This window comes from Rousettus aegyptiacus, unplaced genomic scaffold (genome assembly GCF_014176215.1).
Source record: "Rousettus aegyptiacus isolate mRouAeg1 unplaced genomic scaffold, mRouAeg1.p scaffold_m13_p_8, whole genome shotgun sequence".
NCBI classification, from domain to species: domain Eukaryota; kingdom Metazoa; phylum Chordata; class Mammalia; order Chiroptera; family Pteropodidae; genus Rousettus; species Rousettus aegyptiacus.
The window spans coordinates 12,971,158-12,989,162 of NW_023416311.1; the positions used below are offsets into that span (position 1 = coordinate 12,971,158).

Below are 18,005 nucleotides of genomic sequence, written 5' to 3' on the forward strand. Positions count from 1 at the left end.
CTGGGAGCCTGGGCACATCAGAAACACCTGTAATGTACCATAGTAGCCACACTGGATTTATCATCATGAAAAATACCATTTGGGGTCTAGCATAGCTACATTATCTCATTTGCTCCTCTAGCGCCCAACGAGGCAGGTTCTGTTGACATTCCCTCTTCCAGATATGAAAGGGCGGCCCAGGGAGGGGAAGCAACTTGTCTAACATCATTCAGCAAGAAGGTGGCAGAGCTGAATTCCAAATGACTTCAGATTCCTCACTCTAGCCCTGAGGCTAGCAGGACCCAACCCCTGCAGCACCCACTCTCCACTTCATTTGTCCACCTTGGGGTCTTCAAACCTCCTGTTCCTTCCACCAGAACTCTGTTTCCAGCCCTCTTACCCTTCAGCTTCGATGATACCTCCTCAGAGAGGCCCCAGGGGGACATTTCTATTTTCTGTAAGTCTGTCTGCTGGGTTCCTTCTTAGCACTTGTGACAAAATTTTAAGTCTATACCGATTTGTTCTTTTTCTCATCTGTGCCTTTCACTGGAATGGGAGGTCCATGAAGACTATGGTCAGGCGGATTGGTCCACTGCTGGGTGCCCAGCACTTGTCAGAGAGCCTGGCACATAGTAGGTGCTCAATCGGTGTGTACTGGAGAATAATTGTTCTTAATTATATTAAAAGGCAACACATATACCAGACTTAGTGTGTGCAGGTACTGGTCCAAGAGGTTTGGTTATTTTACTTTTTGAAATCCTCACAACCTGTGTGGCAAGTAGGGGCATTAAGCCCGTTTTACAGATAGCAAAACTGGGTCAAAGTTTCATAAAGGCAAGAAAGGAGAGAAGGGAAGAAGGAGGCAAGTTGCCAGGTTTAGCCAGTAAAATGAAGGATGCCCAAACGCATTTGAATTTAAGATAAAACAACAACTACAACAACAACAAACATTTTAGTAAGTATGAGACTACTTACACTTAAAAAAAAAAAAAAAGATATCAGCTGGGTATCTGAACTGCAGATGTAAGGGGCTTCCTGGGTCTCATCAGACAGGGCTCTGGGGGGGAAGGAGTTAGCTGCGACGCACAGACATCAGGGCACAGCTCGGGGAAAGAGCAGGGGTCGGTGGGTGGCCAGCGGCAGAGGCAGTGGGGAGGCCAGCCTGCGCTCACCGTGTAACTGCAGTTCTCCTTGACCACCACACGGCTAGCAAAGGTCTCATTGTGCGCTTCAATGCGGAGCGTTCTCTCTTTCCAGTTCAAGATGTTTCTCTGCACGAAGACCACGTGCTCTACCCCTGCGATCTACAAGGAAAGGGGCAGCGGGGGCGTGCAGGGGGCGAGGGGGTTGGGGTCGCAAACTCCGAGGGCTAGTCCTGGTCACCCTCGATCCTAGGACCCGGATCCTGTGCCTGGCCACCTTCCTGGCTGCCTGGGCTCGGATCCCCTACTCCATCCCCCACACCCCTTCCAACATCACTCCTCTCGACCCCGCTGGGGTCTAGTGCCCTAGACCCCACCCAGTCCCAGCCCAGCCTCCTGCTCCGCCCCATTCCTCCAGGACCCAGTGGGCCCTCGGACCCAGAACTCGCCACCCCCCACCATAGAAGCCCCCTCTCAGAACCAACACTCTCCCCACCGCATCGCCCTGCCCCTGGTCCCCAGGTCCCCTGCCCTGTCATCCCCCCACATCTCCCGCCACCCTGTCTGGTCCCCTCTGCCGCTGCCCCGCTCCCCAGGGCCCTCTGAGCACCCACCTTCCGCAGCAGCCTTGGGGCCTCCACGCGCAGCCGGCAGCTCCGCTCCACCACGTGCACGGAGCCGTCAGCACTGCGGGACTCACGCAGGACCTCGCTGCCCAGGAAGACGGGGATTTGTGGGCAGGTGGGGAAGCGCTTCTCGTAGGCCTGGATGGAGAGGGAGTGAGCTCGAGGGGGTGGACCCCAGCGGCCAAGGTCCACTAAGCACAGCCCTCCTCCTGCCCCGGCTGGGCTGTGGTCCCGTTTGTCAGACGGGTATGGCAAGACAGAAGAGTATTCCTGGCCCACGGGGAGAGCAGTGACCACTGCTGTTTTACCAACAAGACAGTCATTTAACGCCCCCTTTAAAGCACTGATACCGAAGCGCCTGCGCAGACCGCTTTTTGCTTTACATTTGAGCTTTGCCCTCAGAAGAAAGAGTGGGCTTGCCTGGGTGCATTTTGTTTTCTTTTTTATTTTTATCTCCAACAACAGGGGCTTTGCTTTATTTAAATTACCAAAAATAGCATTTGACAGAATGGGAAACATAACATTAAACAACAAAGTATAACTGTAAAATCTCAAACAAGTCAGGCAACACTTTTTTTAGATCACCAAAAATAAAGTTTTACAGAAAAAGAACTAGAACAAGCAAATATATAGCTGCAATTTTTCTTTAACCATCAAAATCAATTCCCTCTACTTTGCATTTTCCAAGCAATATTGAAATTTGTTGTACAGAGTTGCTTAGTCTCATCGTAAGAATGAAAACTTTGCAAAACAATTTTGCTTAGTGTTAACAAATAACTAAAATATGTGGTTATTGCTAACAACTCCAAAACTACTGAAACAGCCTAACCTATGTACACTTCCATGAATATTTCACAGGCAACACAGACACTCTTCCTGCTGTCACAGATGACATGGATAGTGGCTAGGGTCAGATACTGGAGGCCAGTCAGGTACCAAGGAAGTACTCCTTAACAGAAATAACTACAGTACGTAAGTCCTGCCTCTGCCAGCCTCCCCTCAACCGTGTGGGCATCGCATCTGCTCTGCCTGAAGGCCCACCAATCTCCCCAGTTCTCCACTGGGAACCTAGAGTGCAAAGATAGACGGAGAAGCTGTCCTTCCAGAGCCATCAGAACTTTAATAAATTGCCCTGGGATTCTTAATGCTGTTGTATGCCTCATAGGCGGTGACATAGGCAGACTCTGGGAAGAAGTTGTCATGGTATTCTGCTAAAAACCTTAGAAAGAGATCAAAGTGCTTCAGTAAAGCCTTCAGATTCTTCTGAGAAAAGGACATCTTGACCAGGATTTCTGGAAGTTTCACAAGCAATCGCAGCAAGTGTTGTGCCCCATAAATATAGGAGGGCGGAAGAGACTGGTCACCTAAGGGGTAACTGTTGGGTACAAGTTCCCAGGAGAGGATCTCATTTACTTCATTAGTTCTGCCTTCACAGACGGCAAACACCCCACCATCTTCCTTGCTCGGGGTCAGGGGAACAGGTGAGGACGGTCTGCTACGCACAGGTGTCTTCTTTTCTAGGTGCAGGAACAGCTTGGGCATGCTGGTAGACACGTCCTGCTGCTGGTGCTTGGGCTGAGGCGAGGCGCTGCTCTCAGCCAGCTTGTCGTAGTTGGCAGAGTGGCGCCTGGACCGCCTCAGAGACTGCAAGGCTTCTGGCTCAGCTTTGCGCCTTTTGGGAGTAGTGAGCTCACGTCGACTCTCCGTGGACTGTGGGGTGAACGGATTCAACAAAGGTGGACTTGGAGAGAGCCCCTCCTGGTTCCTATTAGTGTTTATGGCACTTTCCTTAATTGGAAAAAAAAATTTGGACGAAGTCACCTTTTTATACTGAACTTGTTCATATGGATAGAGCAAAAGCAATGGGAGAGTGTAATCAAAGGTTATTCTTAATCCATCTACCATCTCCTTACAAAGGTCAACATTTTTTTCTGCTGGGATGCAATGCGCATTCATGTTGCTGTGTGACACAGCCTGATGATAAGGCCTCTCATTGGTTGAAAAGGCTACATTGATAGCAAAATGCTTCACATAGGATTCCAAAATAGTTATGATGTTGGTCTGGCACGGAAGTTTCACTAACCGTTTCCTCCTGTTGATATAATAACAATCATCCTCGAGTTTCTTCTTCAGAACTTCCGGGATGTCTATAGTTATTATTCTTTCTTCCATCTTTCTTTTTGTGCGCAACTCTGGTTCTTCCTTCATTTCAGTCTTTTCTTCATTATCACTTTCTTCAGATATTGCTCCATCCTTTTCTTCGCCACTGTCATCAGAGGAAGTGCTTATTGAGTTCTCATTTTCATCTTTTTCTTCAGTGGGAAGGCTTTTTAAGACAGAGTGGACACCAGGCAACCTGTAGTGCTTCACTTCCTTTTTTCCTGTGCTTTTCAGACGAGCTACAGCTTTTTTTGCAGATTTACGCTGCAATCTCTGATTTTCATCGGTGTCATGGAGGACATGATCTTCAGCTGCTCATCTATCCCAGCTCCTGTTCCAACCATTAAAATGGATCAGATATTTTGGGGTGTCTCTGCCTTTTTCATCTTTCCCAACAATAATAACATCGACAATCTGAGTTGCTGCAGACCTAACTCAGTCTCCCGTGAGCCTCCGAGACTTAGGTGGACTTGCACGGGGCACGACTTCGAGACTGAAAATATAAACGCTACAAGGTCCTGAGGGAAGAAGGCACCCGGTCCCCCTTGCACTTGGGGCCTACCGGAAGAGCTGCGTCCAAACCCGACTGGGGCCTCAGGGCAATGATGTCGTCCGTAGGTCCATGCCGGCGGTCCGGCGTGATGGATTAGAACCTGGGTCGGTTGGGCAGGGCGTCGCACGCGACGCTGGACCACGCAGGATGAGGAGAGATTTAACGGAAAGCAGACGCCACCATGGAGCCACCTCCCCGGAAGTGCGGCCCTCACTGGGGTCGGTCGCATGCGCAAAACGACGCCGTAGCCGCAGCCTCGCCTCAGGACGGCGCAGGCGCAAGGTTTCGGAAGGCTGGTAGCTTGGGACATTTTCAAAAGCATTTTTCAGGAAAAAAAAATTTTTTGAACGAAATCCAACACCTCTTCATGGTAAAAACACTCAACAAAGAGGAACGAAAGGGAACTTCCTCACCCCGATGAAGAGCATCTACAGAAAATCACAGCGAACCTCTGACCTCAGTGAATGGTGAGAGACTGAATGCTCTCTCGCTCAGATCAGGACCAAGGCAAGGATGTCTGCTCTGGCCACTCCTGTTCAACATCCTGGAGGTCCTAGCAGACAGGCAAGTAAAAGAAAGAAAAGGCCTCCAGATTGGAGGGCGAGAGTCCGTGCCCAGTTTCAGAAGTGCCAGGGTCGGAGCCACTAGGGGGCGTGCAGGCATCCGTAGCTGCTGCATTTAAGCAGGGTCTGCTCCAAGTGCCTGTCACAGCCCACATGCCCTGGGAATCAGGATCAAAGCGAGCTCCAAAAATAGTGCAGGCATCTGAGGACACATACCTCCTCCCCCATCCCTCCTAGCTGAGAGGCAGCACCCACCCAGCTCAGGCTGCGGGGGAGGGAGAAGGAAGAAATGGAACCCCGCCTGGTGCCCTTCGTGTCATCCCAGGCCCCACAAGACCAGCCCAGCGTGTCCTCTGCCAGGGTCAGGAGGAGCGGGCTATCTCCTGCCATATGTCGAAGCTGGTAGCTTTGTACAAACATACCAGGGTTAGAATAAGGAGTGCTCATGCCCCAGGGGTCTGGCAAGAGAGGCCCCCTTGAACTTTCTTTCAAAGGCATTTCTCCATTAGGGAGTGAGCTGCCGCAAAGTGGGTGAAAGTCTGGGTGGGGTCAGGCTGCCTGGTTTGAAGGCCAGCTCCACTTCCTTCCAGCGAAAAGGCAAGCCCCTTCCTTTCTCTCAGATTGTTTCATCATCTGGAAAATGGGTGTATACCATGCTTGTCTCCCAGATGACGAAACCAAGTTGAATATCTCATGCAGAGCTATCTCACCCAGCATTTTTCTTCTCTAGGCAACAGGACTCAGATGGTGGCACAGCACAGGTTTGTAAGAACAGAACACAGCTCCCTCCCAGCCTCTTGGGAACACTCTGCTGGCATCAAATGTGTCAGGGAGCCAGAGGAGCCTGCTGGGCCTCACCTCTATGATGGGCAGACAGAAACTGACATTTTTTGAAAGTACAAGGAGGGAAAGGTGCATGTTTCAGAATTAGTCAGGCTCAGTTCAGGTCTCTGCTACTTTCTCACTGTGTGACCTTGGGCAAGTCGCTTGCCCTCTCTGAGCCTCTGTTTCCTTGTCCATAAAATGGGGTAGTGGTAAAGATGTCACCAGAGTGTGTCTCAAAGCAGTTGGCATGAAGCAAGCCTTAAATCTTCTCCTGCAGTGTGTGCTTTCTTCCATTTAATCCACTGAATGGATTTCCTCATTTGACAATGAGGAAACCTGGACCCAGAGAGGCTAAGTAATTTACCTAAGGACACATAGCGCAAAATGGTGAATCTGGGTTTGACTCCTAGACGAGCCCAGCCCCCCACTCACTCAGCAACCCTTTGCTCAGCAGCTGGGCTCCTTCTCCTGAGCATCTCGGAAACCAAGCCAGGCATTGTCCTTTAGGGCCATGTGGCTACGATTTTTCCTTCCTCCACCCTCAGTCCTTCGACTCTTGTTAGACAGTGGCCACACAGGCCCTGAGTTTCTCCACTTGCTCTGACTATTCTTCAGTCTCTCTCCTGCTCGCCAGATAAAACGACATGCTCAGATCAGGACTACATGCCCAGAACAAATCCCACCGTCCGAACTGTGGCCCACCAAGCCTTGGGTGACCTGTCCCACCAGCCTACATCCCACCCCAGACTCCTTCACTCTGCTCCAGCCACGCCAGCCTCGCTGTTTCTAGAGCACACTGTTATGAGTTGAATTGTGCTCCCCCACCCCCAATAAAACTCATGTGTTAAAGTCTTAACCCCCCAGGTTCTATTAGTTGTGAACAGGATTGTTGCAGATGTAGTTAGTTAATATGAGGACACACTGGGGTAGGGCGGGCCCCCAATTCAATCTGACTAGCGTCCTTATAAAAAGGGGTATTTGGACACAGACATGCACATAGGGGTAATGCCACATGAAGATGAAGGCATTGATTCGGGTGATTCCTCTACAAGCCAGGGAACACTGAGGATTACCAGCAATACCAGAGCTGGGAGAGAGGCCTAGAACAGCTTGTACCTCCCAGACCTCAGAAGGAGCCGACCCTGCCAGCACCTTGATCTCAGGCTTCTGCTATAGAAGCCCCCCGGTTTGTGGTAGGTAAATTGTTACATCAGCCACAGGAAACAGGAAATCTACCCACCAAGCTTGTTCCTGACCAGGGCCTTTGCACTGGCTGTTTCCTCTGCTTGGAACACTGATCAATTCACTTAACAGTGAAGGAGGAGGGAACAGGCGTCACTGTGCCTCCCAGACAGGTAGGAGACCTAGATCAGGGGGCTGAAGAGACAACAGGCTTCAGGGACTTATCGGTCCCTGCTGGCCCCTTTTTCTGGGACATCCTTCCCTACAAGGCTGCCTCCTCCCCTGTTCTATGTCCTTTAGCCCATTCATTTCCTTGCTAGCACTTATGGCATCTTTTAATCATGTACTTGCTTGTGCATAGCATGCCGAAGGCCTGGGTTGCGTGCTTTCACGCAGCACTGACTTCACACCAGCATCTATCTCAGTTCTGGGCATACACTAGGGCTCATAAAGAAATGCCAACAAGCAGAGACAGAAATAACACAAACTTGCCAAAGTCCCAAATAACCGCAAGAAAGGTGTCCATGGAGAGAATGGCAGGCCATGACGTTAGCACATGCAGCCAGCTGAGGTCACTAAGCTTCACTGGCCAACTTCCTGTGGTAACAAATCTCTTGTTAGAAGAGCCCTGTCTGGACCCCCCAGATAACAGTGGGGAGACTGGTCAGCAATAGACAGAACTTTCTGTGACTGTGCAAGGGAAGGTGCTGACTTCTTCAAGTAAACAGTAGCTGTTCCAACGACGGATCTACCCCAGGCGTTGGGGGACCCCAGAGCTGAAGCGCCAAATAGAAAGTGGGGTCCCCAAAATAAGAAGTCCATCCCCATGCCAGTTCTCCAGTGTCAGAGGACCATCAGCTGGAGATTCCCTAGGCTGTGAGGTCTTATGTTCAACACTTGTTACTGACACTTACAGGATACTAACTGCATCATTTCAACCTCACAACACCTTGATGAAATGAGAATGAGTTTTTTTCCATTTTACAGATGAGCAAGTTGAGGCTTGGGAAGACATCATAAGGCCAGTAAGTGGCAGGGTTGGAGCCAGGCCAGGCTGACCCAGACCCCAACCCTGAACTGCCCTGCTCTGCCTCTGGGAGGCTATAACACAAGTATCTGTGGTCGGGAAATGCTGAATCCCACTGGCCTGCACCCGCAAATTGGAGGCCATTTGCCTTTGGCACAGTCACAGGGTCTTACGGGATCAAAGTTCACACGGCTCTCCCTGTGTTGGAGAGTGGTTCATACCTGGCTAGTTTTGTCCCTGCCTAAGAGCCTCGGTTGCTGACTGCTGTCCCCACAAATCAAGCCTGAGCTTCTCCCTGTTGAGTAAACACATGGTTTGGCCCTGTAAAGGACACGAGGCAGCAGAAGGATTCAGTTACAGCCCTTCTGCCAGGTGCCTGGAAAGGGACACCCAAGCCTGATGGCTTAGAAAGGGAGCTGGTCCAAGGCCCAGAACCTGCCCATGCAAGGCCAAGGCTAGGGCAGGCAGAGGACAATGGAAACTTCCAAGGATTGCCTTCTATACGCCCTCCATCCTGCAAAAATCCTTCTACCACATCAACACACTTAACATGTGGAGTTGGGGGGCTGGAGTTAGATAGCCCTGGGTTCCTAGTGAGGCTGTGTAGCCTTGAGCACAGCACAGCCCCTCTCCCCCTGCAGGCCCATCTTCAAGGTGGAGTAATCATAGACCCTCCTAATGAGCCCTCACTTGTCCTGTTTCCTTCCTTTGTATGTCACAACTGCTGAAGTAAGATGTCATCAGCCCCCCTCAGCCCCACAGTAGGTTTGTTCAGCTATGAATCCCCGGTACTTTGCAGAATGCCTAGCACATAGCTGATACTCAGCAGACAAATACATGATGAATGAGTGAATGACAGACAGCATAGCATAGCCCTTAAGGGCATCGACTCTGGGGTTTGGGTTCAAATCTCTGCTGGGCCTCTGAACAAGCCCTCAGTTCCTTAATTCATTCATTTGTTAAAAGGAGAATAAAAAAAGTAACTACCTTGCTGAGTTGGGGGTGGGGCAGTGAATAAAGGAGTCTGTTTTGGTAAAGTGCTGAGAACAGAGCCTGGCACATGGTTCGTTCTACATAAGCATTTGTTAAATAAATTTAAATTTTTAAAAAAAGTGAGATTCTATAAAGTACAGGAAAGCTATTTCTGCTAATCACTTGACAGCTGCTCCCTCCCCCTCTCCCTCCTTCCTTCCTGCTCTTCCTCATGCAAATTCAAAGGAAGCTGGAACCAGTATCCCAAACCTTCCACCACAAAGTGGAAAGAATATCGAAACCATACTAACGTACACCACCTTCCCTCTTGATACTACATGCTGGATCCAGGGCACTGACTACTGTGTGACCGACCACCTCAGGATTCTGCCTTGTCCACACCCCAGCTTCTCCTTGCCAACCTGAGAAACCCCAAAACAGACAGATATCAATCCTCTAGCTCTTCCAACTCTTCTTTTTCAATTGAGATGTAATTCTCATGCCAGAAAATGTACCCTTTTAAAGTGTACAATTCAGTGGGTTTTAGTACATTCACGAAGTTAAGCAACCATCACAAACATCTAACTCCAAAACATTTCATCATCCCCAGAAGAAACCCTAAACCCGTTGGCAGTTACTCCCCATTTCCCTGAACCCAGCCCTAGGCAACCATTAATCTACTTTCTATCTCTATGGTTTTGATTTTTCTGGACATTTCATATAATTAGAATCATATAATATGTGGTCTTTTGCGATAGGATTCTTTTATTTAATATCATGTTTCTGAGATCCATCCATGTCATAGCAAGTATAAGTGTTTTGTTCCTTTTCACTGCTGACTAATATGCCATTGTATAGATCCCCCAACTCTTAGCCTAGTTACTCAGGCAGAGTTTGGTGAATGAGCCATCAGACACCTAATGTAGCAGGGTCATCCCCACTGATGAAGGCCATAGCAGAACCATGATGACATTATTCTGGAAGCCTTCTGAAATGACTACTGTTCACAATCTGTAAAACAGCTATATGCAGATGATTCTACAGCTGAAAATCTACTGCAATTCTAATCAAAGCCAGCTCAGGAGATACAAAGGACAGAGACAGAGGGTCAGAGGGACCCTGTGGCCAGGTGACCCGAACATGCTGAGGTGTCAAGGCTAAGGCTGGGGAGTGATGGGGCAGCAGAGACAAAACACAGATTTAGATACTGCCTCTGCCACTTGCCAGCAGAGTGACCTCTGTTTAAGCTCTGAGACTCAGTTTCCTCAGGATGAAAAGAGGAGGAGGAGGATGATACCTAATTTATAAGGTTGCTGTAAAGATTAAAGGGAGATAATATGTGTAAGGCATTTAGCACAGTGTCAGACACCATGTAGTAGATTTTTTAATGGACACAGTAGATTTTTATAGGGCTATAAAACAACAGGGACTTGAATAGGTATTTGTTCATGATCATAGCAGCATTATTCACAGTAGCCGAAAAGTAGAAACAAATCAAATGTTTACTGACAGACAAATAGATAAATAAAATGTAGCTTATACATGCAGTGGAATATTATTCAGCCGTTAAAAAGAGTGAGGTTCTGATATATGCTACAACGTGGATGAACCTCAAAAACATGATGATAAGTGAAAGAACCAATATTGTATGATTCCACTTATATGAGGTTCCTAGAGTCATCAAATTCATAGAGACGAAATAGAAGGGTGGTTGCCGGGGGCAGGTAGGGAGGACAGAGTTTCAATTTGAGAAGATGAAAAAATTATGGAAATGGGTGGTAGTGACGGTTGCAAAACAGCGTGAACATACTTAATGATGAACTGAACAATATACTTAAAAATGGTTAGAATGGGAAGTTTTATGTTATGTATATTGTACCACAATTTTTTTAAAAGAGAATAAACCATCTCAGAAGCATTGATCAGGATTTGAGATAGAATATCGTATCTGTGTTTATTTGTTAATAGTCAATGTCTCTGTCTCTATGTCTGTTTTCTTCACCACTGGATTCCCCAGTTCCCTTGCACAACACCTGGGACACTGTAAATATCTGCAGAAGGAAGGGAGGAGGGAGCAGGTGATAGGAAAGGAAAGCAAGAAGTTGGAACCCTCATCACATATGTACCTGGAGGAGCAGGTTGAGCAGTACAGATCCTCCCCTCCTCAGCCCAAGTGGGCTTCTGTCTACACCCAGTCCAGAGAACGCAGTCCAGAGAATAACCTGTGCCTGTGTATTGCTGTTCATGGTCCACCTGAAGAGAGCTAAGTCCTGGAAGGTGCTTCATGCACAGGTGAATAAATGCCTGAGTAGTTCCCTCTGGCCATGATAGCGGTGCACCTGCAGCTATTGGCCAATGAATTATCCCAAACAAGGTGCAAAGGAACAGTTTTGCCTGTTTTTCACAGGTTCCTGGTCCCAAGGCTACAGTGTAGGGCACGGTTAGTGCAACGTAGTGATTTTTTGTTCCTGCCTCTGTCTCCTGCTCACACAATGGGACCCCCCCTTTGCCTGGCTGGGACCGTGTCTCCTTGCGAGGTCACACCAGGAGAATATCTGGCCTCTCTGGCACTGGGGGAGCATACAGCCTGCCGCCCAGCTCAGCAACTGCACAAAATCCTGCTGCGGATTCTCAGCCCTGGGTGGGAAGTGGGGCAGGGGAACTCTCCTCCTCTGAACATGCTCCCTGCCCACGGACTTCCAGGCTCAGCTGGTACCCCTGATGGTTCAGGGACGGACAAGGCGGCAGAGGAGCCAGCCTGGCACATCCTGACATTTAACGATATGTCAGGATCTTGATGGGAGGGAAACACCATTTTAGATTTAACAAGCGTTTCAGGAATGAGCCTGGCCTCCATTACTGCTGCTTCCCCACACTCCAGGATAGCAAGCCCCCTCAGGCAGCCAGGGGATCCTCCTAAACCCCAAATCTGATCATGTCGCTCCCCTGCTTAAAAGCTCCCTGAGTCCTTTAAGAGGCAAATTAACCCACCAGTTACTTTTCTAACTCTCACTAAGGCCCAACCAAGCCACGTCATTTCTTCAGAGAGACAAATTCTGCCCTCCTCCCCTCAGCTAGGCTCAACCTGACTGCCTAAAGACCCTAGGTTGGACACTTGTTCTCCCAGTACAAATTCTGCTTGGCGCTTGCCTGGTTTCTCTTCTCTCTCTCTCTCTCTCTCTCTCTATCTCTCTATCTCTCTCTCTCTCTCTCTCTCTCACACACACACACACACACACACACACACACACACACACACACACACACATACTGTAAGCTCTATGCGGACAAGAAGGGGTCATGCCAGGAAAACCAGGTCAAAACAGAACCAGAACAAGACAGACATGTTCCCTGCCTTCCTGAAGCTTACTTTAATGAAAAAGATCTATATAAACAAGTAGACAAGCAAATTCCATGTGAAATTAACAGAATGATGCATTCCGAAAAGTGCTAGAAATCAACTATCCCATAGCTCCTGCATCTAGCCCGGTGCTTAGCACAGGGGAAACTCAGTAAATATTTGTGGAATGCATGCATGCATGCATGAATTAATGCATGCGTAAATTAATGAATGAGGACCTAAAGTTTATTTCAGTGCCCTCTGAAGTCAGAAGATCACCTTGCTGGGCAGTGGATTGCCTCTGTTCTCCCAGCCCAAATCAGAGTGTGTCAGGGCCCCCTGTAAGCAATCCAGGGTGGAAAATATTGCTTCTCTTAATCTGTTAGCAACAGGATCAGATGACAACGGGCTCCAGGGAACTAATTTAAACTCATTTAAATAAGGCCCCTGCTGCCTTATTAAAACTACATTCATAACAACAATTCCAACTAGAACTGCCCTTGGCCTGGGCTGCCAGGATTTACCTTCAGAGGCTGCTCCTTATTAATAACCCATTTGCTAAATTACAAGCTGTTTATCAATACAAAAGGCCAGGTCTTTAAATATTTTAACACTTAATTGCTGACCACAGCCCTCAGCTCCATAATCCTTCCTTTGCATGAAAAGCTTATTGCTTAGGAAATTCTACTCCCTGCCTTCTTCCTTCTTTAGGTTTGCAGAACCTGAGATGACCTGAAGCTATAGGGTTTTTGAGCTCCACGGGAACCCTTTGGCAGCACAAGAGACAGCCAGGTCATTCCTAAAGCTGCAGAGACCACTAGTGCACAGATATTTACTGAACATCAGAGCCAGAAATCTGGAATGTCTGGCTGTGAGCACAGGCTATGGGGTCAGATTCCCTAAATTCAAACCTCTGCCATTTACCTAATGATGCTGTTTACTGAATGTTAAGGGGCTGAATCGTGTCCTACAAAAAAGGTATGTTGGAGTCCTAAGCCAGGGTATCTCACAATGTGACCTTATTTGGAAATAGGGTCCTTATAGAGGTAATTGAGTCAAAATGAGGTTATTAGGGTATTCTCATAAATCCAATATGACTAGTGTCCTTATCAAAGGGGAAATTTGAACACAGAGGCACATGCACAGGAAATATGCCACGTGAGGATTGGAGTTATGATGCCACAAGCCAAGAAACTTCTAGAAGCAAGGATTAAAGCCTGGAACAGATCTTTTCTAGCACCTTCAGAGGGAGCATGCCACTGCCAGCATCTTGATCTTGGATTTCTGTCCTCTAGGACTGTGAGACGCAAACTTCCTGTTGTTTTAAATTACCCAGTTGTAATACTTTGTTACACAGCCCTAGCTAATAAGGACTCTGGCTAAGGGACGATCTTAACTTTGCTAAACCTGTTTCCTCTTCTGCTGGGGCTAAGGCTGTATAATAGTATGTGCCTCTGAGCTGGCCTAAAGGGCTAGGGACACAGCGTTCAGTAAAATTAGCTCCCGAGCTCTGTTGGCATCAGCTGCCCACCTGGAGGCTGCCCTTTGATAGGTCCTGATGGGGTGCAGACATTCTGGACACAGTCCTGGTGGTAGCTGCTCCAATGGGACCACTCACTCAGCCCAGATGCCACCCCATAACTTCAGATCCTCGGCTCTGAGAAAACGCAGAGCTCACGGTTGGGAATGTAAATTCTGAAACCAACTGCCTATAGTTAAATCCCCACCTACCATATGTTCTATTTTGTGTCTTCGCGTAATCCATTCATCACTTCTGTGTCTCGGTCTCCTCATCCATAGAATGGAGCTAACCCGCTAAATCTATCTCATGGGGTAGTTATGAGAAGTACACTAGTTAATATTTGAATGAGCTCAGAATAGTGCCTGGGACCTAGAAATCTCTGTGTATGTGTTTGTTAAATAAAATTTAAAATAGAATCTGCATAAAGCTGCCAAATAACCATCACCATTCACAGCAGGGATTTCTTTGGAAGAAATGTATCCACACAAAAACTTGTACATAAATGTTCATAGCCCCAAATTGGAAACACAATGCAAATCTCCATCAACTGATTAATAGATAAACAAATGTGCTCTATCTATACAATCAAATATTGCTCAACCATAAAAAGAAATGAAGTACAGACACATACTACAGCATGGACGTACCTTGAAAATAATATTCTAAGTGAGAGAAGCCTATCACAAAAGGTTACATATTGTACGATTTCATTTATATGGAATGTCCAAAATAGGCAAATTTATAGAGACAGAAAAAAGATCAGTGGTTGTCTAGGGCTGGGCAGAAATTAAGGGATGATAACTAATGGTACAGGGTTTCTTTCTGGGGTAATGAAAATGTCCTAAAACTGGCAGTGGTGACAGTTGCACAATTCTCTGAACTGACTTTTTACCCTCTATATGGATGAATGGTATAGTATATGAGTTATAGCTCAGTAAAGCTGTTGAAACGATAAAGAATAATAATAAACCTAAGTAACATTTCATAAGCATTAACAATGTGCCAGGCCCCATCCAAGCACCCATGTCTCTTCATTGAATCTCGCTTCAACTCTCTGAGAAGCTAGGCCTTTATTATTTTTATTTTCCAGGGACCCTGCTCATGGATCTGGCTCTTAAGCACCACCCATTTGTGGTGAGAGGCCAGGTAACCTAGAATGTATTCACACCAGACTGTAGGCTGACCAGAGAGTAACATTTAGGACTTAAGTGACCACAATCCACAGTCTGAGACAAGGCCTTTGTGTCCTACATACAGGAACATCCACAAGCACCTCCCTCACCTCCTGACATACACACACACTTTCTGGTACTCACATTCAAAGGGACCAAGGACTGACTCTCTTCAGTGTTGGATAAGGCAGCTGTTTTCATTGTCTTAATTATTTTTCTCTGTTTACCAACATAATCCAAGCTCGAAAAAGAAGAAAACAAAGTTCCCCCGGAATCCCACCCCTCAGAAGCAGAATTCATGTCAAGGGATTTGGCCCAAGGAAACAGATGCCAATTCATTGGATTAGTTAAATTTTTGAAGCAAAAGAGAAAAATAAAATTTTTTTAAAGTTTAAGTTGAGTCTTGACGGGCTGCCTCAGTGTGATTTTAAAACCAATTCCGCAAGCCCGACTTCCGTCTTTTATGTCATCACTGGGAGACTTTGAAGAAGCGAGGAAGGCTTAGATTCTCAAGTCAGTTTTGTTAAACGGAAAAACCAAAAGGCCAATTCCTCTGGGCACTCGGATGCAGTAAAAACAGCTGATTTTGAAGTAAAACTTCCCTGGCATCTGACCCAAATTGAGGGCAAGTGTTAAGCTGGGAAACAAAGACAGACATTAAGTGCAAAAAAAACCCCTTTTGTGCCCACACAGCATGCAAGTTATGTTGAGTTATGCATCTATTTTGGGAACAATGATGTTTTGTAAACAGTCGGCAAAGTGGCTTTGTCAGGATGTTACAGCGGTTTGGATCCCTTTCACTGACAAGTACTGTATGGAAGATAAAGAAACATGATATTTGAAAAATACAAATAGTTAAATTAGAGGAGATATAGATGATAAACATCAGAAAATCTTTCTCTCCTACTAAACCCACAAACATCTATTCATCTACACCTAGAGACTATTCACAGCTAGGGGAGTAAACTGAGTCCTGCTTTCATTTACAGACTGTGAAGCTTACAAAATATGTTCAGCATATATCAATAAAGGTGATGTGAGCACATTACTAGTCCTGTTAATAGAATTCTAAGTGCTACAGACATGTTTTATTTTAAAGTGCAATGATCGCAAATAATTTTGAGAACCCTAAACGTGCTAAATTGAATTTATATTTATTAAGCCCATGCAATAATAAAAATTCTTAGTTTTCCATCCAATTGTTATTTGTCTAAGTTTTATGGCTGAGAACCACAGGTCCTCTCATTTTCCCAGGAGTGTAGGGACAGTATCTGTTTTCTACTGAGTAAATGAATGAATGAATGAATGAATGAAGTCCTAGGGTCTTAGAATATATGAGCTGCCTAGAGCCTCAGACAAGGACAATTATTTATATTTAGCTGTCATTTATTGTCTGTTTAATATGGACCAGGCCCTGCACTGGGTTGTACACATACACACACACACACACACACACACACACATCACACACACACACATACACACATCACACACATACTAACCACCTTTAATCCCCATGACGACTTTATGAGGTGCATATAACCATACCCATTTTACAAATGAAGAAACCAAGGCTCTAGAAATTCAGTGACTTCCTGAAGACACATAGCCAGAGCATGACAGAGCAGTGACAGGGACCCAGTGCTTCTGACTGTATGTCCCCAGGTCTCTTCACCACCCCCAGGAGTCCCACCCCAATTATAAATAAAGCGAAGTCATACAGCCACAGGCAACCACAGTAACAATAACAAAGACAATAATAATATTTTGATCTGTGCCAGACCCTACACTTGGAGCTTTACATATGTTAAATTACATTTAATCCTCAGCACGATGCCCAGATTGGAAACCATGTAATCCTCATTTTAGAGATGGGGAGTAGAGGTTTAGAGAGGCTAAGTAACTTGCCCATGGTCACCTAGCTAGTCAATATGACCCCCTGCTTCTTTTCTGACCTGGAACCATCTACATGTAACAATATAACATGTGTGAATGACTCGGGTGATGCTTTTTAATCCTTTATGTGACTATAAACACATATGTAGGTATATAATATAATATTATATATTAATTATATTATATTATATTATATTATATTATATTATATTATATTATATTATATTATATTATATGGTCGGGCAGGATACACTCCATTCATAAACCCAGAGGGTTTTTGAGTGGAGTGGAAGGAGACCCCTGAGAGGTGTCATGGTTAAAATCAGAGCTCCTGAGTCCCCGCTGTGTGGATCTAAGCCCCAGCTCTACCTCTTCCTAGCCACAGAACTTGGGGCCATCCTGTCACCTGTCCGAGCTTCAGTTTAGTAGAGATAAAATGAGAATCAGAGCTATTGGAAATTAAATGAAAAAAATATATGTAAAGACAGTACTGTACATCCTCAATGGATGGCTACAATCATCATCATCAGTAGTGTATTTACTATCATTACCATTATCACTACCTAAAATGACAGCATTGACTTAGCCCCTAATATCCTTGTTTTCTCTCAGGGGAGACTGGGTCATGAGAACAGGGAAACTTCAACACAGAAGTGACAGACCTTGTGTTTTGGTAAGTGGCCAAGGATTTTAGAAGTTGTGATAAAAGGTGACATAGCTAGGAGAAGGGGTCACTGGTTAAAAGCTGGACCCAATAGGTCAGCCCAATAATTCCTTCTGATCTGGGCTCACTTCCCTTCCCATCATAGCTAATTTACTATATCCCTCCAACCATCACACAGGGGCCAGAGAATCAGGGATCACTCACCGCCATGACCAGCTCGAATGGGTACTTATAGACGCGGACAGGAGACTGGTACTTCTGCACCATGTTTTCAAAGGAGCAACAACAGAATCCACCTAGGCAGAGTGAGCACAGAGGCTGGGTGACAGGTGACTAGTGAGGTAGCAGCTACCTCCACGTGATGCTAGAACCCTGCTCGCTG

The 18,005-nt window shown here is 46.5% G+C and overlaps 2 protein-coding genes across 3 annotated transcripts in view; both read right to left on the minus strand.

Annotated features, from left to right (window-relative positions):
- Positions 1 to 18,005, minus strand: part of SEC14L5 (SEC14 like lipid binding 5) — a 46,510-nt gene that overhangs the window by 27,621 nt on the left and 884 nt on the right. Inside the window, exons 2-4 of one of the 2 annotated variants that reach the window (XM_036225793.1) lie at positions 17,828 to 17,919; positions 1,736 to 1,885; positions 1,152 to 1,283 (exon numbers count right to left, since the gene is read on the minus strand). In XM_036225793.1, the coding sequence (XP_036081686.1) occupies positions 1,152 to 1,283; positions 1,736 to 1,885; positions 17,828 to 17,890 (345 nt within the window). In that variant the 5' untranslated portion in view covers positions 17,891 to 17,919. Of the gene's footprint in view, positions 1 to 1,151; positions 1,284 to 1,735; positions 1,886 to 15,207; positions 16,363 to 17,827; positions 17,920 to 18,005 lie in introns of those variants that run through there. The other variant, XM_036225792.1, reaches the window with a different exon arrangement.
- Positions 1,901 to 17,907, minus strand: LOC118606625 (male-specific lethal 3 homolog). The gene is made up of 2 exons (XM_036225795.1): positions 17,828 to 17,907; positions 1,901 to 4,238 (listed from the first exon to the last, which is right to left on the minus strand). The coding sequence occupies exon 2, from the start codon at positions 3,953 to 3,955 to the stop codon at positions 2,867 to 2,869; it is 1,089 nt and encodes a 362-aa protein (XP_036081688.1). The 5' UTR covers positions 3,956 to 4,238; positions 17,828 to 17,907; the 3' UTR covers positions 1,901 to 2,866.